Source organism: Chlamydotis macqueenii, chromosome 3 (genome assembly GCF_036417535.1).
Source record: "Chlamydotis macqueenii isolate bChlMac1 chromosome 3, bChlMac1.mat, whole genome shotgun sequence".
Classification (NCBI taxonomy): Eukaryota; Metazoa; Chordata; class Aves; order Otidiformes; family Otididae; genus Chlamydotis; species Chlamydotis macqueenii.
Genome location: NC_141558.1, coordinates 3,641,371 through 3,658,454, shown reverse-complemented (window position 1 = coordinate 3,658,454; position 17,084 = coordinate 3,641,371). Strand labels below are relative to the sequence as shown.

Sequence of the window (17,084 nt, the reverse complement as noted above, 5' to 3'; positions counted from 1 at the left end):
TGGAGCAGGGACTCCACGAGTCAGTCAGCAGTGACGTAACAAGCAATAAGAGAAGGTTGCCCAATCCCTCCTGGCTGTTTTCCTTATCTCATTCCTGTACTGGTGGATTTTGCTCCAAAGGCTGAAGCTTGCCACGGCCTGAGCAAACGCCATTTATTTCTCTGCTACACTTTAAAAAAATCCCACAAAAGCAAAAAAAGGTTTGGGCATACGAGGGATTTACAGGCTCCCTGGAGAGCATCTCGAATGGGGAAATTGCCCTGGTTGCATCCAGCTTCATGTATAGAAACAACTCATCTCAAAAACTGGCATAGTTTTGGCCCAAACTGAGTGAAAAAGGAATGGCAACTTCAAAACTTCCTCAAAGAGGGCAGAAAGGCCAGCAGTCCGTGCAAAGATTCGGTTCATGCTTTCAGTTCTCGAAAAAACCACAAAGCGTTTGCAGAAGAACGAGGCGGCCGCTTCCCACAGACCAACGGCAAAGGACGTCGGCACAGCCGTGATGCCCCATGACAAACTACAGGGTGTTTTGTAGGACGGCACAGGTTTAAAATTGTTAATATGCAACTTCTAGGTGAAAAAAATTTGGGGAAATAAGGAGGCACTGGGAATAAAGAGGTACATGCAGCAATTGCTGGGAAAAATGCGAATTAGTGATGTCCTGACCCCAGCTCCCCGGGATCGCACGCACGGCCAGCGGCGCCGGAGACTTCCCAGCCAGAGCGTACAAAGGGCAGGACAAAAATCACGTCCTTCTTCCTGTGCTTTGTGTCATAAAACCTCGCAGGCAGCACGGAAAACTGCAAAACCAAACAGAAACGAGCACGGCAAAAAAAAAAGCCCTGTGTGAGTCAGAGAGAGGTTAGGCAGGTTGCAAGTTACGCATTTACTTTTTTATTATTATTTTGATTGCTAAAGCATAAATAAAGACGCAGTGAAGGGCTTTGCTTTTTGCTGGTTAAAAATTCTACGTAAAGGCAGGCAATGGTCCAAGGGCCTTTGCACAGTGCACTGAAGCATAAATACACTTAAACACAGCAACAACATCTCCAATTTTACTGCTTAAATACTGGGGTATGTAGCTAAGTGTATAAAATATTGTTGTTCTGATTTTTTTTTAAAGGAAGCCTTCTAAACTGAAATCAATATTTAAAATATGAATGTAACCCAAAAATGATTGGATATAAATGGTAGCAGGGAAAAAAAATAAGGTATACTCACTGTTTTTCTAGAGAAAATATATAACAAAGCTTCCAAAAAGTAGAAGGCAAATACTAAAACTTATGTAAAAATATGTATGTGAGGCAGAATGCTCTTAAAAATCCGAGAAAGAGAGAGAGAGAGAGGGATCTCACCAGCTGCCAAGGGATGCACTTGTGACTTTGCAGAAATGTTCTCAGGCGGCTGGAGAGCCTGGAGCATCCTTGCCCAGGCGCCACAGATGAAGCTGGGAAGAAACGAGGATTAATCGTCTGCTTTTATCCCATCCTGTTTGGCATCTCCTCGTGCTCTGCCGTAAAGCCTGAGCACCTACAAGGCATCTAAAGCTTCCTGACAGCCTGGAGAAGCCGGCTGTAGCGTTGCATCTCTCTGGCCTTTGCAGACCAGCCCTTCTGCTCCTTCTGTGGAGCAGCACCAACCAGCCCTGCTGCCCTCCTCCGTCCCTGCTAAGGCCTCAGGGTTTCCCTTTCCAACATCTGAAATAAATCCCGGGTGATTCCTTTCGCCAAGCTTTGATTTTCCAGGCTGGCTGCTGGATTTGGCTCACTGATTAGTTATTCTTTTGCATTCCTGGCCAAACAGTTCATCCATTTCTGAGGGTGATGAAGAATATATATCACCCCACCTTCTCCCAGAGAGAGGTGAGAAAAGGAAAAAAAAAATGGATGGTCTTTCTTGTTAAAGAGAAGTTCAGCGTCCTTATAGTTTAGAACAGAACTTGAAACTGGCTCTTAAGATGACCTTTCTGTGCCGTTCACACTTCTTGTGAAAATTGACCAAAACAGGGGAAAGAGTCGGTCAACACAGTAAAACTTACTGGACTTCCAAACGAAAACTTCAGAAGATGCTGGCAGGATGGAGGTGGGATGGGCAGGGGATGGAGGTAGGATGGAGGTGGGATGCAGGCAGGTTGGAGAAAGAAAGCTGGATGAGATGGAGGAGGGATGGAGGCAGGATGGAGGATGGAACCAAGAGGGATGGAGATGGGATGGAGAAGGGAATCAGGTGGGATGTGGGTGGGATTGAGGAGGGATGTAGGCAGGCTGGAGGAGGGAAGCTGGATGGGATGCAGGCAGAAGGAGGGAAGCAGGTGGGATGGAGGCGGGATGGAGAAAGGAAGCAGGCAGGATGGAGATAGGATGGCAAAGGGAAGCAGCTGGGATGGAGGAAGGATGCAGGCAGGTTGGAGGAGGAAAGCTAGATGGGATGAAGGCAGGATGGAAGAGGGAAGCAGCAGGGATGCGGGTGGGATTGAGGAGGGGCAGGTGGGATGGAGGTGGAATACAGCTGGGATGTAGGCAGGATGGGGAAGGGAAGCAGGTGGGATGCAGGTGGGATTGAGGAGGGAAGCAGGCAGGACGGAGGAGGAAAGCTGGATGGGATGCAGGCAGGCTGCAGGCGGGATGGAGGTGGGATGCAGCTGGGATGCGGGCAGGATGGCAGAGAGAAGCAGGTGAGATGCAGGTGGGATTGAGGAAGGATGTAAGCAGGTTGGAGGTGGAAAGTTACATGGGATGGAGGGAGGTGGGTGGGATTGAGGAGGGAAGAGGTGGGATACAGGTGGAACTGAGCAGGGATGCAGGTAGGCTGGAGGAAGAAAGTTTGATGGGATGGAGGCAGGCTGGAGAAGAGAAGCAGGAGGAATGCAGGGAAGCAGGAGGGATACAGGCGGGATTCAGGGAAGCAGGCGGGATGCAGGCAGGCTGCAGGGGGGAAGCAGGCAGGATTCAGGGAAGCAGGAGGGTTGCAAGCAGGCCGCAGGAGGGAAGCAGGCGGGATGCAGGGAAGCAGGAGGGTTGTCAAGGAAGCAGGAGGGATGTCGGCGAGATCCAGAAGGGAAGCGGGAGGGATGCAGGGAAGCGGTAGGGACGCAGGGAAGCAGGAGGGATGCAGGCAAGCAGGAGGAGGGAAGCGGGCGGGCGGGAGGCGGGGAGCGGGCAGGATGCAGTCACGCTGGGGGCGGGCCGGGGCCGGGATGACTCAGCCGCCGGGAGCTGCCCCTTCCGCGGCCGCCGAGGGAGCGCGGGGCGGTGCGGGACGGTGCGGTGAGTACCGGGGGGCAGAGGTGGGAGCGGGGGGACCGGGCCTGGCATAAGGAGCGCAGCGGGGCGCGGGTGCGGCAGCGGGGCCAGGTAAGGGGATGCTGCGCTGCACGGCGACACGCGTGGGAGGGTGGGGATGGGGCATGGGGGGGCTGCCGAACACCCTCCCTGGGGCAGCAGCTGCGGTTCTCAGCCGCGTTTTGGGGTGGTTTTAGGTGTTTTGAGGCGCAGGTGGGATGCTCTGCGGCTCGGTTGCGGGCGACGGTTTGTTTTTTTTTTTTGCGGGGGAAAAGTGCCCTTCGCCCTCCGTGCGTCTCCAAAACGGCAAAACTTCCTGTAAGCGGCAGGGGAGGAGAGAGGAAACCTTGTTTGTGTGATGAGGATGGAGGGAGGAAAAAAAAAAAATTAAAAAAAAAAAGAAGGAAAAAAAAAAAAATCTCAGCTCGTCAGCTGACGCTGAGGTCGGGTTGGCTTCTGGGAAGATCCCGTGATGCGCGGCCGGGGTCTGGCACCAGGTCCGTGGCGTGGGGGTGGCGCTGGGTCCGGGCCGCCTGGCCTGCGACATGCCCGTCACGCGTGTGCCCCACGGCCGGGGTGGCTCTGCAGGCGTGAAACGGCCCAAAAAAAAAAAAAAAAAAAATCGCATCCTCCTCCCGTTTACCCCCAGGTTGCGAAGTTGAGGGCGCGGAGGGATGAGGGTGAGGAATTTCGGTAGCGCAGGGGTTTCCGCCGCAAGCGGCTGAGGTCTTGTGCAAGGCTTTGGTTTATGGTCTGTAAGAGTGAAAAGAAAAAAAAAAAAATTAAATCAGTGCAGATCCCTTTGGGTGGAATCTTGTGCTTTCTGTGAACGTAAGCTGAAGAGGCGAGCGCTGCAGCTTGTCTCAAGGTGCATTTATTTTGACAGATACCTAACCTGTGCTTTGCTGGAAAAGAATGGGCATGAGGAAGAGTGGCTCATGCTTTAAAGATGAAAAAAAAAAAAAAAAAAAACCCCAAGCGTTGATACTGGCTGTAATGAAGTCACCAGGCCGTGTGGTTGTTGCGTGTGGGGCTCCCAAGCCAACCTGGCAGCGCAGCAAGCTGAGCCGGATCGCTCTGTTTGCGCGTTTGCTTTATTGTGGCTTGGAGTCACTGCCGGAACAAAGGACGAAGCTGGGCTTGGGTGAAGGGCTACTTGCTGGAGGAGGACACATGACTTGGGCTTTGCTTGAGGAGCTGTGAGGGTGGGGTGGTTTTTATCTGCCTCAGATCCTCGGAAAAGGGTGTGTAGGTGCCTCCGTCTGTGCCTGGAGGAGTTTGGCCCAGACGGGTGGAGAAGCTGAGAGGTGCTTCAGGGCTGTGCCTTATCTCGTGGCTTGACCTGCCTAAACTGAGTCATGTGAGCTGGGCTCATGGTTGGGATTTTGTTGGGTTTTTAGGTTTTTTTGGGTTGGGTTTTTTTTTTTGTTTGGTTTTTTTTTTTGCTGTGCAGAGAAATGCCCTGTTAAATGGGATTTGTGGGCTTTGATTTCTGGGCGATGTGGAGAAGACCTTCGTGGCAGGGTATTGCTGTTGTGGGCACTGTGCATCGCCCTTGGCTGCTGGGACCCTGCTGATCTCTGGCAGAACGTGCTCTGCATAGCTGGAGCCCCCATCCCTGGGAAAGCAGGCAGGGAACTGCCTCTGGCTCCAGGATCTCCTGCTCAGGAGGGATGGAGAAGACGCTAGAGGGATGTCACCTCCTTCCCTCCTCCCTGACAGCGCAGAGTGGGTGGTGCAGCAGCAGCCGCAGCCGTCTTGCTCCAGGTGCTCTCCTCCCTTGCGCGCTGCAGCTGCTCTGAGCAGCTCATATTGGAAAGCCTTCGGCCTCAGTGCTTCCTCCTCACTAGCCGGGAGGGAGGGCTCAAGGGCTGCACTCAAGTGGCCCAAATTTCTTCTTTTTAAGCAACCAGCTGACTGAATTGTGGAAGTCCTGCCTAGGGTCAGGTGTGCTGGTGGGTAGCAGCTCTCTGGAGTTATTTCTTGCTCATCCCTCAAGAAATTGCATTACCAGGTACTTTGGATCCCAGATTGTGGGACTTGTCCTCAACTCCCAGATCTGCAACCCAAGAGGAGGTGGAGGAGCTCAGGGGATTGTTGCAAGCCTCCCAGAATCCTCTTGCCACCTGGAGAGTTGGCCAGGGTGAAGCTGCTGTGCCTTAAGAAGTCCAACAGCCAAGTTCGGCTCCTGTTTTCAAGCTCGTAGGCTGTGGTGGGATGTAAGCTGTGAAGACAGCCTTTGCCAGGGTTGTCGTGAAGCTGTGAGGTACCTCCAGAGACCTGGGGGGTGCAAAGGGAAGGGATCTCCTGGGGTGGCTGGAGAAACTCCTCTTTGCTGTGTGGAAAGAAGAGCAGATATTGCCCAGAGAAGCTGTGGATGCCCCGTCTCTGGAAGTGTCCAAGGCCAGGTTGGATGGGGACTTTGAGCAACTTTGAGCAACCTGGTCTGGTGGAAGGTGTCGCTGCCCAGGGCAGGGAGGTTGGACTAGATGACCTTCAAGGGCCCTTGCAACCCAAACCACTCTATAATTCTATGATATCTGTCGGGTGCAGGAGCTGTTAGGCCAGTTTAGTTTTGGTGCTGCTCTTCTGGTGGCATTTAAAATGGCTGTAGGGCTTTAGGAGGAGGGAGGCGTGTGTGGAGGAGATAGCAGTAGGGGGGGAAGTATGTGTGTGGTAATGCTGCCGTGGGAAGCATCTTACTGCTCGTATCTGTGGGGAAAGGGAGGTGATGGTGGAAACCAGCAGCCTTTTCTTACTTGCTGCATTGCTGCTGGGGTTGGCGTGCCGCCGGCTGCACGTCGATTTAGCGTTGGAGGAAATTTATCCTGCGAGCCCTATGCCTGCACTCTCTATCTATAGATCTGCTGTACGCGGGGTGCATGATAAAGCCAGAGGGGGTAGGGAGGAAGAAATTGCACAAGGTCGAGGATTTCCCCTTCCTTCTCCACCCAGGTCTTGGGATATTCCCTGCCATCCAGGTAGAGTATCCCCCCACAACCTTTGTGCCCATAGGAGACTTCATAGAATCACAGATATGTTTGGGTGGGAAGGGACCTTCAAAGGCCACCCAGTCCAACCCCCCTGCAAGGAGCAGGGACATCTCCAACCACATCAGGTTGCTCAGAGCCCCGGCAACCTGGCCTGGAATGTTTCCAGGGATGGGGCATCCACCGCCTTTCTGGGCAACCTGGGACAGTGCTCCACCACTCTCACTGTAAAAAATGTCTTAGTTATATCCAATCTGAATGTCTTTTAATTTAAAACCATTATCCCTTGTCCTATCACAACAGGCCCTATAAAAAAGCCTGTCCCTGTGAGATCGAGGATTTTTTCTTCGTTCTCCACCCAGATCTTGGGATAATTTGTGCCATCGCCTTGAGAGTATCGGCTCCTCTCCCTCCAAAAAAAACGTTCATGCCCATAGGAGACTTGGCGAGAGGCTTGTTTGCTGAAATGACCGACTGGCTCCCAGCTATTTGAGTTGCGTTGGGCGACATCTCGCTGCTTCTGCTGGGTTTGCTGGCCGTCGGCCACGTCCTCAGGTGGATGCAATGCAGCAGAGCTTAAAAGACGGAGCGGGGCGGGAGGAAACTGCCTGGTGTCTTTTTTCAGTTTGGTCTCAGGTTGCTTGGAGCTCTCCGTGTGGTCTGGTAACCTGAGGATGTGAGATCTTCCGTGTCTGTCCATCAAGAGCTGGGTGCAAGCGGCCGTATGGATGCGGGAGGCTTTGCGGGGCGGGTTTGGCCGCGTCAGCGAATTTACAAGCATCCTGCTGAAAACGAAAGTGTAGCAGGTGGCTTCCAGCCTCAAAAAACACCTGCCTTCTGAGCTACAGAAAATGTGAAGTTGACTGCAGGAAGTACAGAGATCTGGGTTTTTTTTTTTTTTTAAAAAAAAAAAAAAAGAAGATTTTTTTCATCAGAAAAGGTGCTTCAGCTCAGGCTGGTCACCCGTACACGGTGAAAGGAGAAGGGGGGGAGAGAAAGAAAGAAAAAGCCCCTTTATCCAGCGGGCTGCAGCCGGCTGGGCTCGTCGCTGGTGGAAAGTAGGACACTGCTGCTGGGTTTTCTTCTCCGGGAGAAGCTAAACTTGGCTGTGAGTGGGTGGAAGCAGCCCGCACGGAAACGCGCGTGCGTCTCCGCATCCCCTGCTCAGCGAGCTCCACCGCTGCGGGGCTGGAGAGCCATGTGCCCGGCTGCTCGGGCGCTGTTTTGCCTAGAAAGGCTTCAGCCCAGGCTTTGCGAAAGTGATTATGTGTTGAGCTCGCCGAGATGAGTAGGAATTAGAGCCTAAGTATCTCTGCCGCGGAGGATGCGAGGTCTCGAGTTGTTTAGCGGGATGGGAGCTCGTCGGGGTGGATGTGGGGTTGGTGGAAGGGGAGCTGGGAGGTTTTGGAGGAGAAGGAGGAGGAGGAGGAGGCTACCATGGCATGGTTGCAGAGGTAGAGCAGCTTGTGGCCCAGCTGCGTGTCCCAAGTCTAGCGTGGAGACACTGACAAAGGGTGGCTGCTGGTGTTGGGGGTTAAATTGGAGTTGGGGAAATTTAATGTGAATTAGGTTAAAGGAAGTGGGAGAGCAGAGAAACCGCCAAGCCCTGGAGCATCTTGGGGCTGGGCGATGCTTGTGCTCCTGTGTGGGAGGCTGTGGCCCGCTCTTGCCGTGCCCCTGTGTTGCCCCTGTGTTTCCCCTGTGTTTCTGTTCCCCAAACTGGGATTTTCCTGGTGCCCTGAGCCAAGGGACACGGTTTCACAGCCTCCTTCATGAAAAGCCTCGGTGCGAAGGGAGCACAGGCAGCTCTGGTGTGCGCAGGCCCCCTCTGCATGAGCAAGCGGTCCCCACCTCGGGGCTGGGACCCCCGATCGGGGTTCTCAGAGCAATGAGCTGGCCAAAATGAAGCCGTGAAGTCCAAAAACGTGATTTGGCTGCAGCCCTGCCTGCAGTTTGCTGTGGGGGTGGAGCGTCACCTATTCCTTCTCTTAGTCCTTATTCTCCATTTTTGTGGAAGTAAACACAGCTTTTAATACCCTCCAAATCCCTTGGATCTGCTTCAAAGGCTCCTTTCCTGCTGCTACTAATCCTGGAGTGGCCAACAAACAGGGTTGCCTTGTCTGATTTCTTCTGAGCTGCAGGAGGGGGTTTATTAGCCCGCTCCTGCGTCTCTCCTGACCTTTAGGGTAAATTTGGATCGGGAGGAATTTCCTGCAGCCACGTGTTTTATCCTCCCACGTGTTGCTGCGGCGGTCCTCCTGCCAAGCCCTCGCGCGCCGTCCGAGCCTGCCTTGGGAAGGTTTCCAACGATGCTCAAATCTGGCTGCAGGTGGAGCTTCCCGTTCTGTAGCCAAGATGTGGCCGTCCGTGTCCATCCTGTATGTCCTGGTGGCCTTCACCAATGCTCGCAGCGTTCCTTACTACGCTCCTCTCTCCAGCGACTTGGTCAACCACATAAACAAGCTCAACACCACCTGGAAGGTGAGTACCAGTTGCTTTTGGGTTGTTTTTCTTTTTGGTTTTTTTTTTTTTTTTGGAAGCATTGCTTGACAGTCTCTCTGTGGGACTCAATAGCGGAGCTTTGGGAGTCTCGCCGCAGTGGTTGCATCAAACCAGCCTTGGTCCCAGTTGACTTCTCCAATGAGTTGCTGCTGTCAAGAATTCCTGTGGTGATGGTAACTGTGCGGGTTCTCCTCTTTGGAGCAGAGCACTGAGGAATTTGTAGAGTAGGAGCCATGGTAAGAGGAGGAAGCTCTGTGGGAGGGTGGAAACAAGCAGCAAGGGTCAAGTTGTATCAATGACCTGGCCAAACCCTCCTCGGTCAGGCTGCTGTGGCCAAAGCCTAGAGTTGGACTTTAGCTTTCTGGTCATGGTGCACTGATCCTGGAAGGAGCTGTGTTCTGTGTTCGTATGTAGTTTGCCTGTTGGCCCCTGGGCTTTCTAGCAAGTGTCAGACACCGGTTGGGTTTGAGGAAGATCTGGAGCACCAGACTGGTCCCAGCAATGCATTGGGTGGCTATGAAGAGTCATGTCCCATTTCTCTGTGTCTCTTCCTAGGCCGGGCACAACTTCCACAACGCTGACATGAGCTATGTGAAGAAGCTCTGTGGCACCTTCCTGGGTGGGCCCAAACTCCCTGAGAGGTGAGTGCCAGAAGAAGATGTAGGCCCTGTAAAAGCTTGTGTGGATGCTCCTGGTGTGTCTGGAGTGGGTGAGGGTCTCCTGGCAGACTGAGTGGGGCTCCCCTGGGTGCAGCTTGATGGACATCTTGCATGGAATTAAGCACAGAAGCATGCGTGGGGGGAACATCCATCCTCTGCCCTGCCAGATGCTTGACCGGTCGTGTAATTTGTACTCCTTGAAACTTAAAACACTGGAGGAGCTGCTGACCTGCTCTGAGGCCTTCATAAGTATTTATTCTCCTTCAGTAAGCAAACCACAAGAGCACTTGTCATCCAGGTCACCTTCAGAGGAGGTTGGAGAGTCCTGTGCACCCCGTCCTGTTGCGCAGGGACTTTGTTATGAGGCCAGGCTGAGAGAGCTGGGGCTGTTCCGCCTGGAGAAGAGGAGGCTCCAGGGAGACCTGAGAGCGGCCTCCCAGTGCCTAAAGGGGGCTGCAGGAAAGGTGGGGAGAGACTCTTCAGCAGGGCCTGCTGTGACAGGATGAGGGGTCATGGTTTTAAAACAAAGGGAAGTAGATTCAGATTGGACATAAGGAAGAAATTTTTACGCTGAGGGTGGTAGAACGTTGTCCCAGGTTGCCCAGAGAGGTGGTGGATGCCCCATCCCTGGAAACATTCCAGGCCAGGTTGGCCGGGGCTCTGAGCAACCTGATGTGGTTGGAGATGTCCCTGCTCCTTGCAGGGGGGTTGGACTGGGTGGGCTTTAACGGTCCCTTCCCACCCAAACCCTTCTGTGATTTTGTGACTTCCTTCTTCTCACTTGCAGGGTAGATTTTGCTGCAGACGTGGAGCTGCCTGATAACTTTGACTCACGGACACAGTGGCCCAACTGTCCTACCATCAACGAGATAAGAGACCAGGGCTCTTGTGGCTCTTGCTGGGTAAGAGCGTGGGCAGTTTAAGGACGTGTTGATACAGAGTTTGCTAGACAAAAAAACATGCTGTTGAGTTTGCTACTGAACTACATAAATGGGGCAACACAGAGGGTCTTGCAGTGTCTGAGCTTCTTGGTGGGCTTCTCCCAGCCGAGCTGATGCTTGCTGCACTTGTTGCCAGAAGGTTGCCTGGTTTATCTCTCCTGGCCAGCTCTAATAGTCTTCCTGTGGATTTTTGGGGTTGCCCGCAGGCTTTCGGTGCCGTAGAAGCGATTTCGGACAGAATCTGCGTTCACACGAACGCCAAGGTGAGCGTGGAGGTCTCGGCGGAGGACTTGCTGTCGTGCTGCGGCTTTGAGTGCGGCATGGGGTGAGCTGCTCTTGGTTCTTGTGCACTTAAGAGGTGGGTGGGAGGAGCGGGGACACAACCTGAAGATGCTGATTGTTTCAGCCCTGCCTTCCTAGTCTCCCTCATGAGCAGGAAGCCCCACTGTTGCTGTAGATGCTGGAGTTAAAAGGTGACTGCGTGGACTGGAAGTCCCTTGGGGCCACCTCCTGCCTCCAGCGGTAACTGGATGATGGTGATGGATGGTGTTGGGAAGGCAAGCACATAGCGATGCTTTCCTATACAGGGCTGGCAGCTGCCTAAGCCAAAGGAAGGATCTTTTAATAGTCCCAGAACCTTGGTTTTCAGGCACAGGCCTTTTGCCTGTGGCTTTTGCAGTTGTTCAGAGCAGGGTGAGGAGTTGGGTCTACAAGCTGTGTGACTTCTGCTGCTTCTGGTGGCAGAGGCTGACCGGGGACCTGGTAAGGAGGCACCACTGCTTTGGGATTTGGAGGCATGGGTGCTCTTAGCTCCTTCTTGCCCTGGGGCTTTGGTGTGTTGAGGTCTAGAAATCCTGGGGAAGGCAGGGACAGACTTAAAAAGGTTCAATGTACGGAAAGATTTGCTTCAGCCATCCCAAGCTGACTCAATTTTCCCTGCCTTGCCCGAAAGGGGACAGCTCTGAGCAGGCTGGGGCTGGAACTGCTGCCTCTTTCTCCAGGTGCAACGGTGGGTACCCCTCTGGTGCATGGAGGTACTGGACAGAGAGGGGCCTCGTGTCTGGGGGTCTCTACGATTCCCATGTGGGTAAGTCCTGACAGATACCCTTGTGATGGAGCGTCGCTGCTCGGTTACGGGTTCGTGTCCTTCAGGGTGCTTCTCCTCTGGTCTGCATCCTTGTGGCTGCTCCCTCCGTCAGGGCTGAGCTCAAACATCTCTGCTATCCCAGCTGGCTGCTCCTGTCCCCACGGTTCCTTCTGGTCACTCCTTTGGGATGAGGGTCTGTGAGCAGCACCTAGAGACGGGAGACCCATCCAGGAAGGGAGCGCAGTAGCCAGACTTAACAAGCCCACGAGGCTCCAGCTTCCATAGGAGGAATGAATCAGGCTGTGAGTTTTTTGTTGTTGCTGGTTTTGGATCAGTTGAAGGTCCAAAGGAGCTATTACACTTTGGGTGAGGGCAGGAATCTTCCTGACGTGTTTTCCCCTCAAAAAGAAACTTCCAGACTTGGAACCTCTGCCTCTGCCTAGTATGGCCCTGGGTTGGTTCATGTTTCCGTCTTTTCCCTCACCTTGTCAAGAGGGAGGTGGTGGGAAGCGGGTCCAGAGGGGAAATCCATTGTTGGTACAGGAATTGCTCATCTGGCAGCAGCAGACCTACTCTTGCTCGCACCCCACTGATCTGTGGGGTTTGTGGGTCAGAAAGGCCATACCCTTTCCTGGGGCATCTGGTGTCTTCTCCAGTATGGCTGTTGGAGACAGGGGTCCTTGGAGACAGCCAGTTCATGCCACCTCTGTCCTCGACAGGCTGCCGTCCCTACTCCATCCCACCCTGCGAGCACCACGTCAACGGCTCCCGGCCACCGTGCACTGGAGAGGGAGGGGAAACCCCCAGGTGCAGCCGGCGCTGCGAACCCGGCTACACGCCCTCCTACAAGGATGACAAGCACTACGGTAAGGGAAGTGGCCTCCCACGCTGCTTGATACACAGCAGCTCCGGAGCTGCTCCTAGCAGTAGTTTGGTGGGGTGGGCAGGGTTGGACCTCTTCCTAAGCTGTTTTATGGTGGGTTTGGTTTTTTTAAGGTGGTTATTTTCTGTGCTCTCAGCATGGGTGGTCCTGGAGCAAACGTAAGCCTGGCAGACACGCAGTTTGTATTTGCTGAAACGCAACGGAGATGGAGGAACTGATTTGAGTCCTCATGGAGCACATATCTAGGTTGAAGAGCATGGTACTGAGTCCTGTGGGATTCTGGTGTCAAAGCCACCTCCTTCCTACTCCTCGGTGGTGGCCAGCACCATACGTGTAGGATAGTCTGGCTGCTTCTTGGAGATTTGTCTTGGCTTTGAGTAATTTGTGTTGTTTTGGAAATGAGGATGTACGAGGGGAAAACTTCCCTTTCCACTGAAGCTGTCTGGAACAGGTCTTTGGGTACAGAACAGGACTCAGGTTGAATCATTTCCTCTGGAAGAGGGATGGTTGGAGCCCACTTTCCCTGCCTGGCTGTGTCAGTGCCTCTGGAGCAGCTGGTTTTGAATTTAACCTTCAAGTGAAGAAGGCTTCTTGCATCGCACGCCAAGCAGTCACTGTCCAGCTGTCCCAAGACCTGTGTGGCCTGACGATGCCATACGAATGACAGGACTTTGTTTTCTCCCTAGGCATCACATCCTACGGTGTCCCTCGCAGTGAGAAGGAAATTATGGCTGAGATCTACAAGAACGGCCCGGTGGAAGGAGCTTTTATTGTCTACGAGGACTTCCTGATGTACAAGTCTGGTGAGCATCAGCACCGAGGCTGCAGGGAGCCCTGTTCCCTTGTCGTAGTTCAACCCCGCTTGGGACCAGACTACGCAGTCTCTCTCTCACTCTCCCTCAACCTCCGAGGGAACAGGGAGAGATAATATAACAAAAAAGGCTCGAGGTTTGAGATAAGGACAGGGAAAAATCCTTAAAGTTACCGTTACAGGGAAAACAGACTCAACTTGAGGAAAACTATTTGTTTATTATAAATAAAACAAAAGCAAGATAATGAGGAAGAGAACAAAAATGGCTTCCCTCCACCCCTCCTTCTTCCTGGGCTTAACTTCATTTCAATTATCTCTGCCTTCTTCCCCACCCCGAGCGGCACAGGGGGAAGAGGGAATGGGGGTTGTGGTCAGTTCACGACATGTCACTTTACGCTGCTGCTTCATGGTTGGGGAAAGAACTCCTCACATTCCTCCCCTGGTCCTCCGTGGGCTGCAGGTGGATCTCTGCTCCTCCATGAACCTCCATGGGCTGCAGGGGGACAACCTGCTCCACCATGGGCTGCAGGGGAATCTTGGCCAAGAGGTGCATTACTGCTCCCCCTCCTTCTTCACTGCCTTTGGCATCTGCAGCCGTTCCTCTCACAAGAAATTCTTCACAACTGGCTCAGGTAGATGCCTCTCAGCGTCTCTTCACATCTCATCTCCTCTCCACTTCTTGCAGCTGGGCCGGGCCGAGTTGGGCCCAGTCGGCCGCCCAGCTGGAGGCCAGAAGTTGAGGCCTGCAAGGCATACGAGGCTCATGCCTCCCTCACTTCTGCTTCTTCACTTCTTTATTTTTTTTTTTTGTTTTTCCCTTTCTTAAATACGTTCTCACAGAGGCGTATCGGTGTCGCCAGTTGGCTCAGCCCTAGGCCCAGCCAAGTCCACAAAAAAAAAACCCAACCCAACAAATGGTCGTAGCTGGCCGCTGGGCTTTGGTATCTCACAAGCTGGGGGTGGTGGGGGGCGACACGGTGCCCATTGACGTGTTGGTGTGTTGCCTTGCAGGGGTCTACCAGCACGTGTCGGGCGAGCAGGTTGGAGGCCACGCCATCCGGATCCTCGGCTGGGGGGTGGACAACGGCACTCCGTACTGGCTGGCCGCCAACTCCTGGAACACCGACTGGGGGGACAACGGTGAGGCAACCAGAGGGAACCCCTTCCCCCCTTCTCCTCGGCGTGTGGTAGGGAGGTTGACTTTTGCTCTTCGTGTGCTTCCAGGCTTCTTCAAAATCCTCCGAGGAGAGGACCACTGCGGCATCGAGTCCGAGGTTGTGGCTGGCATCCCCAGTACGGAGCAGTACTGGAAGAAGCTGTAACCTTCTTGATCAAACCACAAATAATCCCGAGTCCCTGATGCTTTTAACTGATAGCGGGTTGGGTGCAGAGCTCCCCCCTCTAAGAGACTATAGCTGAGGTTACGTTATTAAAGCTTTTATCTTTTTTTTTGTTGTTGTTTTGGGTTTTTGGTTTTTTGTTTTTGTTTTTTTTTTTAAATTGTAAAGTGGAGCTGGAGGTGGACCTGCTGTCTGCAAGCTCCTGGTGGGTCGTAGCTATGGGGCATTCCCTGCTCAAAGGACTGCTGGAGGGCACGCTGGCCTCTTGTGCTGTGGTATTTGGTTAGCCTGGACCCCTTCCAGCCCAGTCTGTTACTGGGAGGGCAGGAAGCAGTAGCTTTGTGCTGGGATGAGGGACTTGGTGGGGCAGTGGAGGTGGACCCTGCTGAGAAGCCACGGCCAGGCGTGATCTGTGCATCTCTGGTTGGGTTGGTCTGACTGTTAGCACCCGAAACAAGCAGGGTACGTTAGCGTGTGCCTTAAATTGGCTAAACTTGGACCTGTTAATGATTAAATACTGATGAACTTGATGTGGGGCTGGCTCTGGCCGAAGCTGTGTTGAGGCTCCTCCTTCCTGCAACAAGTCCTTTGTGCATCGCTTGCGCTGCTCCATCCTTTCGGCTGCTTTTTAAACCACTTGTTCCTCAGCTGTTTATTTGGTTTTTCTTTTTTTTTTTTTTTTTTTTTTTTTCTTCTCGTTCTACTGTAGTCTGGGGTTATTGATCCTATTGAGCCTGGCTGGAGCTCCATGAGCCTTTGATCAAATGTCCTACAAGCATCTAGGAGCACGCTGGCAAGAGCAAACCCAATTTTCAACCCTGGTGGGTGCAGCGGGTCACCAAGGCGACCTGGCAAGGGTGCTGCACCCAAAATCGGTGTGGTGCTTTGGGACTGCAGGTGCTGACCGCTGAGCAGAGATGAAGGACGTTCCAGGCTCATGCAGATGCTTGGAGGTATCTTGCTAACTTGCACATAATTGAAGCTTTGGGGTTTTTTTTGAGCCACAGGTGTTAAGGAAGAAGAAAAAAAAAAACCTTATTTTTATTACCGGGGGGAGGTGTAATAACTGTGTAGGAGGAATCGTGTAACTTGCCAACACTAATATAGCGAAAAAGCTTTTTTTTTTTTTTATGATTTCAAAGCACAAAATGTATTGCTGAGCTGAGGCTGCAGGCCTGGAACACGTGAAGCAGGCTCTCCCTTGCACTGTAAAATAGCCCCTTAACCTCTGCCTGCCCAGCCAGCGCTGAGGCAGAGCTGTGGTGTGAATGGAACAACCGTGCCAATAAATGATTTCTCCACTGTCTTGTCTCCTGGCCCTTGGTTGCTTCTGCTTGACGTTCAACCACCTCAAACTGTTCTCCTGTTGTTCTGGGCATTGTGTAAGCCAGGTGAGACCCTTCTGTCTTCTAAGTGTGGTCAGTCCTGGCCCTTTCCTCTGGCCATACTGGTGACAGCGTGGCTGGTGCTGGCTCCTGAGGAGCCCCTTGGCATTGCCTGCTCCTTGTTGCTGGGAATGGTGCTTCAACATGGACCAGAACGCAGCCAGGACTGCGCCCAGCATCTCTGCATGCTGGCACAGAGGGTGCACAGGGAGGAGGACACAGCAAGGCAGTGGTGCCACCACTCCTGCTGCCCGCAGTACAAGGTCCAGCAAAAGTGAATTTACTGTCCTTGAAACGTCTCTCACGCTGGTTACAATTATTCCTCTTGGTCTGGCACACAGGGCGTTACTGGGATGCCACAAGTGGGAGCAAGGAAGCATCTGCCTTTCATCTGAGCTGAGGGAGTGTGACTCAGCATCATAGAATGGCTTAGGTTGGAACAGACCGTTACAATCAAGTCCAACCATTACCCTAGCGCTGCCAAGTCCACCACTAAACCATGTCCCTAAGCGCCACATCTACACATCTTCCAAGTATCTCCAGGGATGGTGACTCCACCACTTTCCTGGGCAGCTTGTTCCAGTGCTTGACAACCCTTTCAGTGAAGAAAATTTTCCTAATATCCAATCTAAACCTCCCCTGGCACCATTCGAGGCCATTTCCTCTCATGCTATCACTTGTTATTTGGGAGAAGAAACCAAGACACACCTCACTGCAACCTCCTCTCAGGCAATTGTAGAGAGCAATGAGGCCTCCCCTCAGCCTCCTCTTCTCCAGGCTAAACAACCCCAGTTCCCTCAGCTGCTCCTCATCAGACTGGTGCTCCAGAGCCCTCACCAGCTTTGTTGCTCTTCTCTGGACGTGCTCCAGCACCTCAACGTCCTTCTTGTACTGAGGGGCCCAAAACTGCACACAGGATTTGAGATGCGGCCTCACCAGTGCAGAGCACAGGGGCACAATCACTGCCCTCCTCCTGCCAGCCACCCTGTTCCTGACACAAGCCAGGATGCTGTGGCCACCTGGGCACACTGCTGGCCCATGTTCAGCTGGCTGTCAACTGATACCCCCAGGTCCTTTTCCACCAGGCAGCTTTCCAGCCCCTATTCCCCAATCCTGTAGCGTTGCATGGGGTTGTTGAGACCCAAGTGCAGGACCCAGCACTGAACCTTGCTGAACCTCACAGTTGGCCTTGGCCGATGGGTCCA

General features: G+C 53.2%; 1 protein-coding gene across 1 annotated transcript; it reads left to right on the top strand.

Moving 5' to 3' along the window:
• The first annotated feature begins 3,333 nt into the window (after positions 1-3,333).
• CTSB (cathepsin B) lies at positions 3,334-15,798 on the top strand. Its single transcript, XM_086744025.1, has 10 exons — positions 3,334-3,353; positions 8,601-8,752; positions 9,329-9,414; positions 10,220-10,334; positions 10,580-10,698; positions 11,375-11,460; positions 12,180-12,326; positions 13,030-13,146; positions 14,166-14,294; positions 14,379-15,798. The coding sequence occupies exons 2-10, from the start codon at positions 8,627-8,629 to the stop codon at positions 14,474-14,476; spliced, it is 1,023 nt and encodes a 340-aa protein (XP_086600151.1). The 5' UTR covers positions 3,334-3,353; positions 8,601-8,626; the 3' UTR covers positions 14,477-15,798.
• Positions 15,799-17,084: the final 1,286 nt, after the last annotated feature.